Source organism: Salmo trutta, chromosome 16 (genome assembly GCF_901001165.1).
Source record: "Salmo trutta chromosome 16, fSalTru1.1, whole genome shotgun sequence".
NCBI classification, from domain to species: Eukaryota; Metazoa; Chordata; class Actinopteri; order Salmoniformes; family Salmonidae; genus Salmo; species Salmo trutta.
Genome location: NC_042972.1, coordinates 10,690,752 through 10,707,884, shown reverse-complemented (window position 1 = coordinate 10,707,884; position 17,133 = coordinate 10,690,752). Strand labels below are relative to the sequence as shown.

General features: G+C 41.7%; 1 protein-coding gene across 2 annotated transcripts; it reads right to left on the bottom strand.

Moving 5' to 3' along the window:
- Window positions 1–8,828: 8,828 nt before the first annotated feature.
- LOC115150068 (serine/threonine-protein phosphatase 4 regulatory subunit 1-like) lies at window positions 8,829–15,241 on the bottom strand. Of its 2 annotated transcripts, XM_029692973.1 has the most exons (6): window positions 15,088–15,241; window positions 14,026–14,211; window positions 13,329–13,490; window positions 12,321–12,423; window positions 11,527–11,647; window positions 9,460–9,558 (listed from the first exon to the last, which is right to left on the bottom strand). In XM_029692973.1, exons 2-5 carry the CDS (start codon window positions 14,170–14,172, stop codon window positions 11,640–11,642), a joined length of 420 nt encoding a protein of 139 aa, XP_029548833.1. In that variant the 5' UTR covers window positions 14,173–14,211; window positions 15,088–15,241; the 3' UTR covers window positions 9,460–9,558; window positions 11,527–11,639. The 2 variants fall into 2 exon arrangements, with proteins under 2 accessions (XP_029548834.1, XP_029548833.1); XM_029692974.1 differs by lacking the exons at window positions 12,321–12,423; window positions 13,329–13,490; window positions 14,026–14,211; window positions 15,088–15,241 and adding an exon at window positions 8,829–9,140 and having other exon boundaries at window positions 9,424–9,558; window positions 11,527–11,644.
- Between the last annotated feature and the right edge of the window lie 1,892 nt (window positions 15,242–17,133).

Below are 17,133 nucleotides of genomic sequence, written 5' to 3'. Positions count from 1 at the left end.
AACATATGAAAATATGTCCCCTTTTGTGTTTTACACCTCCACCAGAGGAATTACATTTCTGAGTTCATGATATTCAGTTTCACTGGCATATAGTACATACTATTGATGATCTTAAACTGCAGTAATTTATGTCTGAGATTATATGAACATGACGGCATTCAAACATATCTGTATCCATTCATCATCATTAGTGTCTCCTAGGTCTTCCTCACATTTTTGTTTTACATGTTTTGTGTCATCGGGAAAAGCCTCTATCAACCCTTGATACAGATTGGAAATCAACTTGAGAGATTTGTCAGACTGCCTTAAAATAGTTTCAATCTTTGAAGCTTCTGGCTTGTCCAGTGTTTGCTGCACAGAGAATAAAGTGTTCACAGAATAAAGTTCACCTCAGCACTGTCACAGACTGGTCTTCCCTGGTTGCCTGATCCTGCTGAGACCACTGTCACCATCTGATCCTGCTCGGATGAGGCACGACAAATAATTATCTCGGTGTACATTTATAGATAATATTATCCAAGAATAGAATCAATGGTTCAATAATTTAAATGACCATCAATTCAAGATGGAGCTTTGTGTCCATTCACTGGTTGTTTTAATATAATGCTAAATTAACCTGAGGTGGTCTTCCCTAGCTGTCTGACCCTGCTGGGACACCTGTCACCATCTGATCCTGCTAAGACATGATAAGCATAGTGTTGGTACTGACTGTGCACCATGACAGTGAAACCTGTAGAGCTGTTTATACCTTGTCAGTGTGAAAAAATAGGTCATTATCTAGGGAAACTGACAGATCAATAACGTTACATTGATATACTGACTAATAAAAACTCACATTGCGCTGTCAAAACACATTTGGCCGCTGGTTTCATCATTTGATTCAGGTCTGGTGTGATTGAGGCAAAAATAATAGCTTTAGTCAGTGAGCAAGCTAACGTTAGCCAACTTTTGGCTAGCTCTAATGGTACATCAACTGGCAAAAACTAGCCAAGTTAATTTACTTCTTTTAAAATGGGACAAAACAAAGGCTACATAACATTTCCATACATATAACAGCTGTTAGATAATGCTACTTGACAGATAGCTGGAGCTGAACTGGCTGTGGTAGCTACTAGCTAGCTAGTTCATTCACTTCCGACAGAACTTCAGTCGAGGGGGGATGAAATATGTACTGCATTAGCTTATGTGACATGATATGGCAGTTGCATTACTAACTCAGCACTGGGAATAAAAACTTTTTTCAGTTAAGTCAAACAGCAGTTACATCAGTCAAATAAAGAGTAGCCAGTTTCTGTTCTGCTTGCTTTTACAACTTGGAGAAAAAGCACAACACACAGACAACAGCTGCCTCTGTTTGCAGGCTCTGTGGTGTCCACGCAGTCCTAAATCCAGCTGGCTGATACCGCTCTAAGGCGTCTGCATGGTCCTAAAGCACAACGATGTCGTTTTTTTAAATGTATCACAGTGTAATGGGGGAGGGGGACAAAAATGTCATGTTCCCCCAGTGAAAGTTGCACCCTTGTATACATCAGTCACTGTCTCTACTACAACGGCCTCAATTCTTCAACACTAACAAACTTCTAAAGTTCTTCCATTATGCACCATCATATTTATCTCCCCAAATAATAGTCTAAAATGTTTGTTATTCCTTATGAGTAAAAGTGTAGTATTCTAAGTGTAGTTACTTGTGATGAAATATGTGATCTCAGTGCCCCACACACCAAAGTAATAAGGGTGATATATATATACTGAACACAAATATAGAACGCAACATGCAACAATTTAAACGATTTTACTGAGTTACAGTTCATATAAGGGAATCAGTCAATTGAAAAAAATTCATTAGGCCCTTTAAAATATATATATATATTTCACCTTTATTTAACCAGGTAAGCTAGTTGAGAACAAGTTCTCATTTACAACTGCGACCTGGCCAAGATAAAGCTAAGCAGTGCGACACAAACAACAACACAGAGTTACACATGGAATAAACAAGCGTACAGTCAATAACACAATAGAAAAAAAGAAAGTCTATATATAGTGTGTGCAAATGGCGTGAGGTGGTAAGGCAATAAATAGGCCATAGTAGCGAAGTAATTACAATTTAGCAGTTTAACACTGGAGTGATTGGTGAGCAGATGATGATGTGCAAGTAGAGATACTGGTGTGCAAAAAGCATAAAAGTAAATAAAAACAATATGGGGATGAGGTAGGTAGATTGGGTGGGCTATTTCCAGATGGATTATGTACAGCTGCAGCGATCGGTTAGCTGCTCAGATAGCTGATGTTTAAAGTTAGTGAGGGAAATATGTCTCCAGTTTCAGCGATTTTTGCTATTCGTTTCTGTCACTGGCAGCATTGAACTGGAAGGAAAGGCGGCCAAAGGAGGTGTTGGCTTTGGGGATGACCAGTGAGATATACCTGCTGGAGTGCGTGCTACGGGTGGGTGTTGTTATCGTGACCAGTGAGCTGAGATAAGGCGGAGCTTTACCTAGCATAGACTTATAGATGACCTGGAGCCAGTGGGTCTGGCGATGAATATGTAGCAAGGGCCAGCCGACTAGAGCATACAGGTCGCAGTGGTGGGTGGTATAAGGGGCTTTGGTAACAAAACGGATGGCACTGTGATACTCTGCATCCAGTTTGCTGAGTAGAGTATTGGAAGCTATTTTGTAGATGACGTTGCCGAAGTTGAGGATCGGTAGGATAGTCAGTTTTACTAGGGTAAGTTTGGCGGCGTGAGTGAAGGAGGCTTTGTTGCGAAATAGAAAGTTGATTCTAGATTTGATTTTGGATTGGAGATGCTTTTGTAATTTATTTAATTTAACCTTTATTTAACCAGGAAGGGCTCATTGAGATTTAAAATCTATTTTTCAAGAGCGTCCTGGCCAAGATAGGCAGCGCCAAGTCATTACAAAAATTACCGACAAACAACATGAAAAACTACAAGTAATCTAGTAAAAACCATAGAATTCACAAGAGTGTAATAAAATCAAAAACAGCAAATTAAAAACTTTGACATGTCAGGGAATCGGTCTCAAGATCATTCATCAGTGATTTAAAAATACCAATCGGGACAAGTTCTTCCAGTTTAAAAGTATTTTGTAAGGCGTTCCAAGACGATGGCGCAGAGTACATGAAAGCCCTTTTACCAAATTCAGTTCGGACATTTGGAACAGTTAGCAGGATAAAGTCCCGCGAACGAAGAGAGTACCCACCACATTTCTGAACAATAAAAATGCCCAAATAAAAAGGTAGTAAACCCAAAATGGCTTTGTAAATAAAAGTATACCAGTGACTTAAAATTAGTCTGGAAGGAGAGTTTACCCGCCCGCCCGCTAGTCGGGTGGGCGGGTGCAGGCAGCGAACGTTTGAAAAGCATGCACTTGGTTTTACTAGCGTTTAAGAGCAGTCGGAGGCCACGGAATGAGTGTTGTATCGCATTGAAGGCCCTAATCTATGGATTTCACATGACTGGGCAGGGGTGCAGCCATGGGTGGGCCTGGGAGGCCACCCACTGGGGAGCCAAGCCCAGCCAATCAGAATGAGTTTTTCCACACAAAAAGGCTTTATTACAAAGATAAATACTCTTCACCCCCTCTGACGATCCTGCAGGTAAAGAAGCCGGATGTGGAGGACCATTTCTTGTCCTTCTATAGCCTCTTTATCGGAAATAGAGGATCTCTGCTGTAACGTGACATTTTCTAAGGCTCCCATAGGCTCTCAGAAGGTGCCAGAATGGGGAATGATGACTCTGCAGTCCCTGGGCAAAAAACAGTAGGGCTTTTGGAAAGTGGTCGTTCTGAGAACAATGACAGAGGAGTGTTTGAACGAAAACCAGGTCTCCCGGTCGGAATATTATCGCTATTTTACGAGAAAAATCGCATAAAAATTGATTTTAAACAGCGTTTGACATGCTTCGAAGTACGGTAATGGAATATTTGGATTTTTTTTGTCACGATACGTGCCTGCGCGTCACCCATCGGATAGTGTCTTGAACGCAAGAACAAAACGCAGCTATTTGGATATAACTATGGATTATTTGGAACCAAAACAACATTGGGTGTTGAAGTAGAAGTCCTGGGAGTGCATTCTGACGAAGAACAGCAAAGGTAATCCAATTTGTCTTATAGTAAATCTGAGTGCCAAACTTGGTGGGTGTCAAAATAGCTAGCCATGAATATTGCAAAATGTGCTTTCCCGAAAATCTATTTTAAAATCGGACACCGCGATTGCATAAAGGAGTTCTGTATCTATAATTCTTAAAATAATTGTTATGTTTTTTTGTGAACGTTTATCGTGAGTAATTTAGTCAATTCACCGGAAGTTTTCGGTGGGTATGCTAGTTCTGAACGTCACGTGCTAATGTAAAAAGCTGGTTTTTGATATAAATATGAACTTGATTGAACAAAACATGCATGTATTGTATAACATAATGTCCTAGGAGTGTCATCTGATGAAGATCATCAAAGGTTAGTGCTGCATTTAGCTGTGGTTTTGGTTTTTGTGACATTATATGCTAGCTTGAAAAATGGGTGTGTGATTTTTTCTGGCTGGGTACTCTCCTGACATAATCTAATGTTTTGCTTTCGTTGTAAAGCCTTTTTGAAATCGGACAATGTGGTTAGATACAGGAGAGTCTTGTCTTTAAAATGGTGTAAAATAGTCATATGTTTGAAAAATGGAAGTTTTTGGATTTTTGAGGAGTTTGTAATTCACGCCACGCTCTATCATTGGATATTGGCGAGGCGTTCCGCTAGCGGCACATCTAGTTGTAAGAGGTTAAAGAAAGGGGCAATCCTACGAAATAATGTCTGGTATAAGGATAATTTACCACTCTTACCAAGGTCACTGTTTTGATATGTGGCAATATGGGTAAAGCCATGTGTCAACAGGGGGTATGGTAAGGCAAAGTAGGTTAGGAATGGTATAATACTGAGTAGGTTAGGAAACACGTTGTGGCTGTAAGGTTAGGAAATACTTTGTGGTTATGATAAGTAGGTTAGGTTAGGAAACACTTTGTGGCTATGGTATAATACGTTATGGTATAATACTTTCAAATAAAATGTTCACGTTGGTTTAATTGAACACATGAACAGCACCATTAAAGTAAGGCTGAGGAAAACACATACGAGTACAAGTAGAAATTGTGTACAATGTTTACCAATAGTACTAATGACTATTAGAATAACCCCGGATAGAAATGGACTGTCTCCATTCGAGAAAATGGACGGTAGGCCATATAGAATGCCCAAATTGGGAGGACCGGAGCAGGCCAACATAGAAGTAGAACATACCCTAGCAGAGCACATGAGAAGACTGTTTGTTAACCTGTTAGGGCTATGGGGCAGTATTTACACGGCCGGATAAAAAACGTACCCGATATAATCTGGTTACTACTCCTACCCAGTAACTAGAATATGCATATAATTATTGGCTTTGGATAGAAAACACCCTAAAGTTTCTAAAACTGTTTGACTGGTGTCTGTGAGTATAACATAACTCATATGGCAGGCAAAAACCTGAGAAGATTCCTTACAGGAAGTGCCCTCTCTGACGAGATGTTGTTCTTCTTGTCTCTGTTTATTGAAGACTGAGGATCTTTGCTGTAACGTGACACTTCCTACGGCTCCCATAGGCTCTCAGAGCCCGGGAAAAAGCTGAATGATATCGAGGCAGCCCCAGGCTGAAACACATTTGCGCCTTTGGCAAGTGGCCGATAAGAGGATAATGGGCTTAGGCGCGTGCACGAGTCGACCCGTGCTTTATTTTCTTTCGTCTATTTACCTAAACGCAGATTCCCGGTCGTAATATTATCGCTTTTTTACGAGAAAAATGGCATAAAAATTTATTTTAAACAGCGGTTGACATGCTTCCAAGTACGGTAATGGAATATTTAGAATTATTTTGTCACGAAATGCGCCGTGCTCATAACCCTTATTTACCCTTTCGGATAGTGTCTTGAACGCACGAACAAAACGCCGCTGTTTGGATATAACAATGGATTATTTGGGACCAAACCAACATTTGTTATTGAAGTAGAAGTCCTGGGAGTGCATTCTGATGAAGAACACCAAAGGTAATCAAACTTTTCTAATAGTAAATCAGAGTTTGGTGAAGACTAAACTTGCTGGGTGTCTAAATAGCTAGCCCTGTGATGCCGGGCTATCTACTTAGAATATTGCAAAATGTGCTTTCACCAAAAAGCTATTTTAAAATCGGACATATCGAGTGCATAGAGGAGTTCTGTATCTATAATTCTTAAAGTAATTGTTATGTTTTTTGTGAACCTTTATCGTGAGTAATTTAGTAAATTGTTAGTAAATTCGCCGGAAGTTTGCAGGGGGTATGCTAGTTCTGAACGTCACATGCTAATGTAAAAAGCTGGTTTTTGATATAAATATGAACTTGATTGAACAAAACATGCATGTATTGTATAACATAATGTCCTAGGGTTGTCATCTGATGAAGATCATCAAAGGTTAGTGCTGCATTTAGCTGTCTTCTGGGTTTTTGTGACATTATATGCTAGCTTGAAAAATGGGTGTCTGATTATTTCTGGCTGGGTACTCTGCTGACATAATCTAATGTTTTGCTTTTCTCGTAAAAAAAGCGATAATATTCCGACCGGGAATCTGCAATTAGGTAAACAGACGAAAGAAAATAAATCACGGGGTCGACTCGGGCACGCGCCTAAGCCCTTTGTCCTCTGATCGGCCACTTGGCAAAGGCGATAATGTGTTTCAGCCAGAGGCTGCCTCGATATCGTTCAGCTTTTTCCCGGGCTCTGAGAGCCTATGGGAGCCGTAGGAAGTGTCACGTTACAGCTAAGATCCTCAGTCTTCAATAAACAGAGGCAAGAACAACAACACCTTGTCAGACAGGCCACTTCCTGCATGAAATCTTCTCAGGTTTTTGCCTGCCATATGAGTTCTGTTATACTCACAGACACCATTCAAACAGTTTTAGAAACTTTAGGGTGTTTTCTATCCAAAGCCAATAATTATATGCATATTCTAGTTACTGGGCAAGAGTAGTAACCAGATTAAATCGGGTACGTTTTTTATCCGGCCGTGTAAATACTGCCCCCTAGCCCTAACAGGTTAACATAATTAAATATAAGAATGTAGGAAACTGGGGAAATATAGAGAACTATAGGAAACAATGAGGAATAGAGGGAAAAACCTTAACAACAAAATGAAGGGAGAAAATAGTCCACAGAAGAGAGAGGGAAAACAATATTCTAAGTGGTATGCTCGTTTGGATATAGGAACATACTGCGTAACACATTTTGGGAGGAGAAAAAAACAACAACACGCAACGAGAGAGAAAATCTGTTGGAACTGGGAAAGACTCACTAACTGGATGTCGCTCTGGATAAATGACTAAAATGTAAATGTACCTGCAAGACCAGTCACCATTTATTATCATGTAGTGTGCTTGACTTGCCTATTGGTATTGCTCTATTCAATATAATTAGTAGTTATGCTCTTCTCTTGCTATTTATTCATTTCATGTGTATTGCATCATACGTGCATTTCTGTTTCTATTTAAGCAATAAGGCACGAGGAGGTGTGGTATATGGCCAATATACCACAGCTAAGGACTGTTCTTAAGCATGACGCAACACGGAGTGACTGGATACAGCCCTTAGCCGTGGTATATTGGCCATAACCCACAAACCCCAGAGGTGCCTTATTGCTATTATAAACTGGTTACCATTGTAATAAGAGCAGTAAAAATACATGTTTTGTCATACCTGTGGTATATGGTCTGATTACAGTACCACGGCTGTCAGCCAATCAGTATTCAGGGCTCGAACCATCCAGGTTATAATCTGTTTAAGAACATTCCCATACACATCATGTCAATCAAGTCCTCTGTTTGAAACACTGGAGGTTGCCTTGTATCACTAAAAGGAGATATATATATCTGGTGTGAGCTATCTCACTTGTCACCCCCAAAGCCAATTCCTCCTTTGGCCGCCTCTCCTTCCAGTTCTCTGCTGCCAATGACTGGAACGAACTACAAAAATCTCTGAAACTGGAAACACTTATCTCCCTCACTAGCTTTAAGCACCAGCTGTCAGAGCAGCTCACAGATCACTGCACATAGCCCATCTATAAATAGCCCAAACAACTACCTCTTCCCCTACTGTATTTATTTATCTCCTTTGCACCCCAGTATTTCTACTTTGCACACTCATCTGTCAAATCTACCATTCCATTGTTTTAATTGCTATATTATATTTACTTCGCCACCATGGCCTATTTATTGCCTTTACCTCCCTTATCTCACCTCATTTGCTCACATTGTATATAGACTTATTTTTCTACTGTATTATTGACTGTATGTTTGTTTTACTCCATGTGTAACTCTGTGTTGTTATACGCGTCGAACTGCTTTGCTTAATCTTGACCAGGTCGCAGTTGTAAATGAGAACTTGTTCTCAACTTGCCTACCTGGTTAAATGAAGGTGAAATAAAATAAATAAAATAAAAATTATAACATGCTCCATGGCTCAGGACGAAAGGCTGTTTTGGCTCAGTTCATTTGCTAAGAGGAAGAACTTTGCAGCCGTTTCTGATTAATAAACAATGCCATGCTGGGTGGTAACATTTAAATTAAACCCAGCCCTGGAAAGAAATGTACTCTGAAAAGAATTTGCACGTTCTCTCATATGAAAAGACATGGCATTGACACAGATTTCACATATGTCCCACCTTGGATTTCCCACTTCAAGTCCAAATATATCACACTTTCACTAAAATGATGACCTACTGAAGTAAATAATTTATAACATCATGGGTAAGCTCTGGCTGGCCATCATCTTTCAACTCAAAAAAGTGGATTTTCTGGTGTGAGCTTTTAAATGTGAGAGACATATTCCCTCTCAAAGACAAATGATGTTCTATTTCATTCTTGACTTTCTCAATAGCATAAAGCATCTACATGCATGAAACATATTATTGGGTAGATAAGAGGGCCCAGTCTTTACCTTTCTCCATGACACTCTGCCGCATTGCTTTGGCCACCAGCACGCGGACGTTGGCCACGGGGTCCAACGACAGGCTGAGGAGACTGGGGAGGAGGTGCTGGGCAAACTGGTCCATGGGCATACAGTTCTCCTCCACGATGGCCTGGGGAACACAGCGGAGAGTGAGTTAATAGAAAAACAGCAGGGTTGTGTTCATTAGGGAATGCAACAGAAAATGTTTTAAAAATCAGTTTCCCTTCTGTTTGGTGCCTAATGAACATGACCAAGCAGTCAGGCATACAATTCTCACATCCACCTTCTTTCAGAATAGTGCTATGGCAAGCATGGCTGATGCAATTTCACACTAAAACATTTTTTGAAGGCAGCAGCTATTGGGATTAGTGTTTGTAAGGATTTATTTTCATAAATACTATGTGTGTCCTGACCTGGCAAATGAAGGCAAAGGCCTGGCGGCCCACCCATTTTGGACAGTGGCAGAAGCGGACGATGAGCTCGTTGATGAAGTTCAGGCCCAGCTCGCGGGCTCCACACGCATACATCTTTTGTAAGATCTCCACCACCTGGGACAAACAAGATGATATTTGATGACATTTCCACAATATGAGGTCGAAATAACAGTATGAAATTGTGTATGAACCATTTGAAGAAAATGCCTGGAATTTCAGCCTGTTCAGGAAGGATGGATCTTTTGGCCCACATCATGACGTGATCTGATTATAATAAACCAATGACTGTTCATCTGGGTAATGGGGTGGGCTGTAGACCATCCTATCAGGGCTGTGTATGTAAATACAAGGTATGACCAAAAGTATGTGGACACCTTGTCGAACATCTCATTTCTTAATCATCAGCATTAATATGGAGTTGGTCCCCCCTTTGCTGTTATAACAGCCTCCACTCTTCTGGGAAGGCTTTCCACTAGATGTTGGAATATTGCTGCGGGGACTTCATTGGAAAGGGGCTTCCCCAAACTGTTGTTACAAAGTTGAAAGCACAAAATCGTCTAGAAATTCATTGTATGCTGTAGCATTAAGATTTCCCTCAACTGGAACGAAGGGGCCAAGCCCAAACAATGAAAAACAGCCTCAGACCATTTTTTACAGTTGGTACTATGCATTCGGACAGGAAGCGTTCTCCTGGCATCCGTGAAACCCAGATGCATCCGTCAGACTGCCAGATGGTGAAGCATGATTCTTCACTCCACAGAACGCGTTTACACTGTTCCAGAGTCCAATGGCGGCCAGCTTTACACCATTTCATCCAACGCTTGGCATTACGCATGGTGATCTTAGGCTTGTGTGCAGCTGTTCGGCCATGGAAAACCATTTCATGATGCTCCAGAAGAACAGTTCTCGTGAGGACGTTGCTTCCAGAGGCAGTTTGGAACTCATTAGTGAATGTTGCGACCGAGGACAGATTTTTACACGCTACAACACTCGGCGGTCCCGTTCTGTGAGCTTGTGTGGCCTACCACTTCGCGGCTGAGCCGTTGTTGCAATTACAGTTGATCGGGACAAACTGACTTGTAGGAAATGTGGCATCCTATGACGGTGCCACGTTGAAAGTCACTGAGCTCTTCAGTAAGACCATTCTACTGTCAATGTTTGTCTATGAAGATTGCATGGCTGTGTGCTCTATTTTATACACCTTCCAGCAATAGGTGTGGCTGAAATAGCCGAATCCCCTTATTTGAAGGGGTGTCCACATACACTATATATATATATACACAAAAGTATGTGGGATGCTGGGCTGAAGGGCGTTGTAGTTTTCATGAAGCAAATATTCAACCTAGTTCAGCGCATAAACGTGGTAATTATATACAATAACCACAATCCATTGCGCCTGTTCTTCCTGGCTCGGACAGAGCCCGCACAACAGACTGCATGAGAGGAATGTCCACAACACGACGAGAGGGATAGAGACAGTTCGTGAGGTAGCTCTACCTGATTGATAGTTGTAGGAGCTGGTAATAAGCAGTCTTGAAAGTATGCCACATCTTCTTTAAAGAACTAGTCAAATGATTTTGTCAGACAGCTCTGCAGCATACTTAGGCAGCTACCAGCTAGCCACTAGCCTAGCTAAATAGGATGACTAAAAGACAGTACAGTACGGGAAGCACAGAAATACCGTTAGATGATTGGCTGGCTGCTACTGCCTGAGCAGAGATGAGATGATCAAATAAAAACGAAGTAATATACACAACTGAAATATTTTGTTATTTCATAGTCATTTCCTATTGATGTCTACCTAATGTGGACCTGAGACAGACAATGGAATATTTTCAGCCATTTGGGATGCAAACAATGCTTGGGTGCTTCCCATTCTTAAGAAAGGCAGGTCACTGCATGAAGATGAGATGACTGTCCACTTCCACAGACGTTGGTCACAATACAGACATGCGTTCACAAGCACACCTCATATCATTGAGGACAATATGAGTACTTCAGGCTGTTAAACAATAATTTAAAAAAATCGTTGTTACATCATTCCACCCCCCAAAAAAATTCAAGTCCAAATGTGATGCCTACCAGCTGGTAAGAGATCCACCGGACCTCTGACACTTTGTCTGAGCAGAGGGTCAGTGCTATTTGTCTGAGGTAGTTATACACATCATCGTGGCTGTACAACTCCATGATCAAGATCAGCTGCCTGTGGACACACACATGAAGACGTTCTGTTCAACACACACTGGCTCTTTAGGGGGGTCATCCTAAAAAAATATATATTATTTCTCTGATATCTTCACTCCATAAAGGAGTCCAACAATACTTCTATATGTATTGGGAGCTCAGACTAAATAAAACCAAGAGGGCGACTGCTTTTGTGACAGCATGGAGCGCCACGTTAACCTAAGTGACAGTCTGTTTGTGCTATCATGCCAAGTCCTTGTCAGTCATTGTCATGTTTGGCTTGATGGAGTAGACAAGAGAACAAACAGATATGGGGCCAGGACCTGTGTCCACAAACTGTCTCAGAGTAGGAGTGCTGATCTAGGATCTGTCCATATAATCTTATTATGATCTAAAAGGCAAAAATGATTCTAGATCAGCACTCCTACTCCGAGACACTGAGGATACGGGCCCAATGTTAGTGATTTACTGTCATATGCCGTGCTGCTCAGGAGCATAATTCATTGGCTGATCCATCCTGCTGACCTGGATGAAACTCTGTGATCATTGGAAGGCCCATCCAAGTGGAATACTAAAATTGTGCATGACATCAGTCTGGTGGCAAGTACGCCACCTATAGGGAGAAATCTGGAGACCTCGATCATAGATGAATGACAAAGATTGGCCCTGAACTAAATTAATGGGAAACTCACCTGGCCAGCTGGTATATAAATGAATGGGAGACTCATTCTGTTGTCCGTCACCATGAACACCTGAAGCTGGTACAGGTACACTCCTGTTCTCCGCATGGAGCAGCTGCCACAAGACAAGACATATTATTATTATTAAATTAAGTGCCCCTTAATATAGACCAAATAGAGAATTCATGAAGTCAAATTTTTTACATGAATAAACTGGCTAAAGTGCTAAAATTATGCATTTTTACATGTCGCTCTGTGCACCCTCTGTGACTTCTAGGAAGATTTGAATCCACATAAGCCCAAGTTTAAACCACCATTGTAAAGCCCTAGTTATTTTGTTGCTTTGACAAAGTCATTTGTGAAGGTTACTAAGATGAAATCGTCAACCCTGTTATGTACAACCCAGTTACTTTACTTGACACTTACTTGAGATGGGAAAATGAGTTTATGGCAGAATGCTAAAATTGGGTGAAACCAAAACTTTTATTATCAAGTTACGCATCTCAAAAGGCACCGAACTGGTGGAAACACCCTTATCATGTCTCCCCAAAGTTACCATTATTCATCATTACAAAACCCCTGGACAACAAATTATCATTTATTATTGACTTAAGGCACAAGTATCAAAAGTACTGGAGACAAACGAAATAAGAGTAAAAGAGTCTACCTGTAAACTAAACATGTTGTTATTGTGAAAGAGAAATTGCTTCTATGAGAACCATATGAACCCAGTACACAGGTCAAGTCAGGCAGACATCCACATTTAAAATCCACTCTAGATTTACACGTAATATGGTAGCCTGAGTTCAAGTCTGTTTGTGCTCTCATGCCAACTCCTTGTCAATGTTTGGCTCGACAATGAGCAATGGAGTTGGTCAGAAGAGCACTAACGCATCTGGGACCAGGCTAGTAAAACAGCACAGCAGGTGGACCAAACGTTTTCATTTTAATATGTAGCCTATGTAGATAGCCGATTTAGAATCGCTACACAGTTGCTCGTTACACGTATGGTGGTCTCACCTTGAGGAAATCATAGAGGTGTTTGAGCACGCCGATGCGCACCTCGTCCAGGTCCTTAAGGAAGCCGTTGAAGATGGGCACCAGGTCGGCCGCCGTCAGCTGGTTCCCCAGGATCAGGGCCAGATCGTGGATGGAGAACGCCAGCGTCCGGCGCACTTTCCACTGTAGGGGTAATGAGTACAACCAGGGGGTTAGCATTGCTCGTCACAAAACAAGACGTTTCCACGTTAGGGAGAATTAGGAGTATAGCCAAAATGAACTTTGTAAGGCCAGAGGTGGTAATTGGGAGTATAGCCACTGCTATTTCAGCACACTCTCTCCTCTCGATTGCTGTCCCATTTAATTTGCCCAGAAATAAGCAAACATTTGAGGTAACTGAAGTTCCTTATAGCCTTTTATTCAAAATGACAAGCTGTATTGCTTTTGGTTGCAAACTAACAGGTCAATATAACGTCATGAGACCTGTGACCAAGCAGTCACTGGACTGGCCATTAGCATAGCAACGTGCATAGGATTTCTAACACAAATGTAACGGTTGTTTTCTGACATTTCAATCTCCAGTGATGAGATCATGTCAATACATAGTGTGTTGTTCACTTTTCGTTCCAAACCAAGCTCTTATCATAGAAGACCCTGAGTTTCCTCTGTCGTGTTCTTGGGCACGCAACGGAAAACTTTTGAATCCAAAAGCACCCACCTGTACGTCGGTGGCAAGGGTCTCGTACGTGTCCTTTAGGCAGTGCCAGTTCTGTCGGCCCAGGGTGAGGGCCACGCCAGGTAGGCTGAACGCACAGTGCTTGGCGATTTCAGTGTCCACCGTCTGGGCCTGCGCCGGGTCCGTCATGGAAAGATACTGGTCCAGCAGCTGCTGGGGAATCACATTCTGGAGGAGGGAGTGGGGGGCAAGAGGGGGGGGAGCAAGAGTGGTTCAAACTTGTTACTATCATAGCAATGACAGCAGCGCTCAGTAGAAAGGACAAAAGGGGCTGGTTTCCCGATTCAAATTCAACAGCTGAGACGAGATGGACTGCTTAAAGTGTTGGTGATCTGAATGGTGTAGTTTTAGAACGTCTCATGTCGGATGCTGGGGTTTCTAAAATTCCACATGTCAAATCTTAGCTAAAGACAAGATGTGTCCGTTTAGCCAATAAGATAACCGTGTGCTGACATTCCGTGTTTAGCCAGCCAAGCTTACAGCCAGCTTTCCATTTCTGTGGGGATAGCTGCAGTTAGCTAGCCTGGCTTGCTAATATTTCATTGTCAAGTCACAATGTGAGCTGGTGAGCCAGCCAGTGGCTGCATGTATTTCATGAAACTTGTTTGCTAAATACCTTGCTACAAGTAGCTATCAACTTTGTTACAAAGTTTCATCACTGTGCTCAACCTTTTGTATTTCAATTCCCCAGTCAGCTGTTTTACAACATAAAACTCTAATTCTATTCTGTCTCATTTTGTCTCGTCTTTCCTTTTTTGTTGGCTGCTGGATCTGCACCAGGCTTAAGCCCCGTCCTGGACTCAAAATGCACCATCAATGAAGATTTGCATTTTAGACCAGGACTAGGCTGAATCTGGTTCTGGAACACTGGCCCTACATCTTGTCAATCGCAATTCCTTGGACATTGGATTGTTTTACTATTCTCAGACAAAACAACTTAAAGGTAGGTGTACCCCAGACTTGACTGGATCATAAATGTCCCTCTATGTGTACAGTAACAAGGATTATTAGAAATTCAGTGTTTGACAGAACTGACTAACTGACCTGGGCCTTGGACTTCTCCTCACAGAGGAGAAAGCAGAGTCCTCTTTCCCCTCCACGCTCTCCATCAGCTCCGATTCCTGACCAACAACAGGAGTAGATACATAGACAAACATAGCAGTCAGCTAGCACAGACAAACATAGCAGTCAGCTAGCACAGACAAACATGAGGGAACTTCTGGACCCTATTTCTTGTTATGGGTGTAAGATGGAACAGTGATGCCATCTGTTGGTAAATGTTAATTACTGCAACTCCTGTGTTTTTACCGGTGTGCTTGAAATACCCGGATGTATTGCAATATACTGAACAAGACTGGTTACTCACATCAATGCCTCTGTCTCGTCATTTAACATTCAAACATGGTGTCAGAGTCGGATAACTAACCATGCTTTCCGCATAAAGACACACAAAAAAGACACACATAAAAAACACACACACACACAAAAAACACACACACACACGGTTGTGAATACACAGGTCAAGCTCAAACTCCCAAATGTCCAGATTATTAAGTTCAGTGAGTGTTAAATAATGTTGTGAAGGTTGGATGATATCCAGCGCATTGTGTCACCATAAAACACAATAATTAACAACCTTTGACAAGACATGTTTCCCTCAATCCTCACCTTGTACATCAGGGTTGTTCATGTGGGGCTGGAGGCAGTCTGGATCTGAGAGCAGGTGGCTGGCTCCAGACTGGACATCTTCCTGTCCTCTACCACCACCACCTCCTTTTCTCCCTCTGTCCAGTAGAGGAAAGAGTTAAAATTCTGATCTGTTTGTTCCGTCTCCTTGTTTTTATTATTTGTGGGAGGAAGGTTGTTGTTGTTGCGCGCCTGGCCTTCCTGTTGGTTTTGGGGAGGAGTGTGTCTGGAGTTGCTGTCCCCCCTGGACATGGATTCTAGGGATGGGGTGGAGCGGCCATCTTGGTTAATGGGTGTGTGTGAGGGTCTCACTGTGGGGCCGTTGGAGGACTCTATGCAGAGGGGGGATTTGCTGCAACAGAGAGCCAAAAAATATCAGAGAGCCCCTTTATCTCCCTCCAACTATATCAACATAAATGCATTTAAAAAAAATCACAACACAACTTTAACTCAAACCCATTTTACACTAGAACCGCTAACTCAGTCATTTTGACTGCTCATAAATTGTATTCATTTATTACTCAATATTTTTTGTCATGCCGTTCTCTGTCCTCATCTTCTCCTAAATATGTCTATATAACACATTGACGTTGTTAGAATCTTAAAATCAGAACTGGAGTTACAACCAGTTTTCAGGCTAGGGTCCTTTTTTTCTGAATTTCCACCTGGCTGACGTGCCCAAAGTAAACTGCCTGTTACTCAGGCCCAGAAGCCAGGATATGCATATAATTGGTACCATTGGATAGAAAACACGTTGAAGTTTGTAGAAATGTTAAATTAAGGTATGACACAATAGATATGGTAGGTGTAACGGCCGTCGTTCAAATGAGACCAAGGTGCAGCGGAGGATGTGTTCATCTTACAAGATTTTAATAACTGAATGAACACTATACAAAAAGAACCAAAAAACGACCAGCAACAGTTCTGTCAGGAACAAACTAAACAGAAAACATTCACCCACAAACTCCAAAGGAAAAACAGGCTACCTATGTATGACTCCCAATCAGCAACAACGATCTACACCTGTTCCTGATTGAGAGCCATATACGGCCGAAACAAAGAAAACCACCAACATAGAAAAAGAAACCTAGAACGCCCACCCATGTCACACCCTGGCCTAACCAAAAATAGAGAACAAAAAACCCTCTCTATGGCCAGTGCATTACAGTAGGAGAAAATCCAAAGAAAAACCAACCGAAATTCTTTTATTTTTTGAGAGCACATACTCTTACAATGGAAGATATAGGGGCATATTCAAATCCAGCTCACAGATTGCAATTCCTATGGCTTCCACTAGATGTAAACAGTCTTTGTTCAAGGTTTCAGGCTTGTTTCTTCCCAAACGAGGAAGAATAATGAGTTTTAGTACTGGGATTCAGAGTTGGAAATCAGTCTGTGCGTGCG

What these genes read in the sequence shown, in the direction of transcription:
- LOC115150068 (XM_029692973.1), bottom strand. Translation starts at nt 14,172, where the DNA reads ATGACGGACCCGGCGCAGGCCCAGACGGTGGACACTGAAATCGCCAAG. An exon ending in CCCTTGCCACCGACGTACAG is followed by an intron (nt 13,491 to 14,025) that starts GTGGGTGCTTTT and finishes TTACCCCTACAG; the next exon opens with TGGAAAGTGCGCCGGACGCT. An exon ending in ACCTCTATGATTTCCTCAAG is followed by an intron (nt 12,424 to 13,328) that starts GTGAGACCACCA and finishes GTCTTGTGGCAG; the next exon opens with CTGCTCCATGCGGAGAACAG.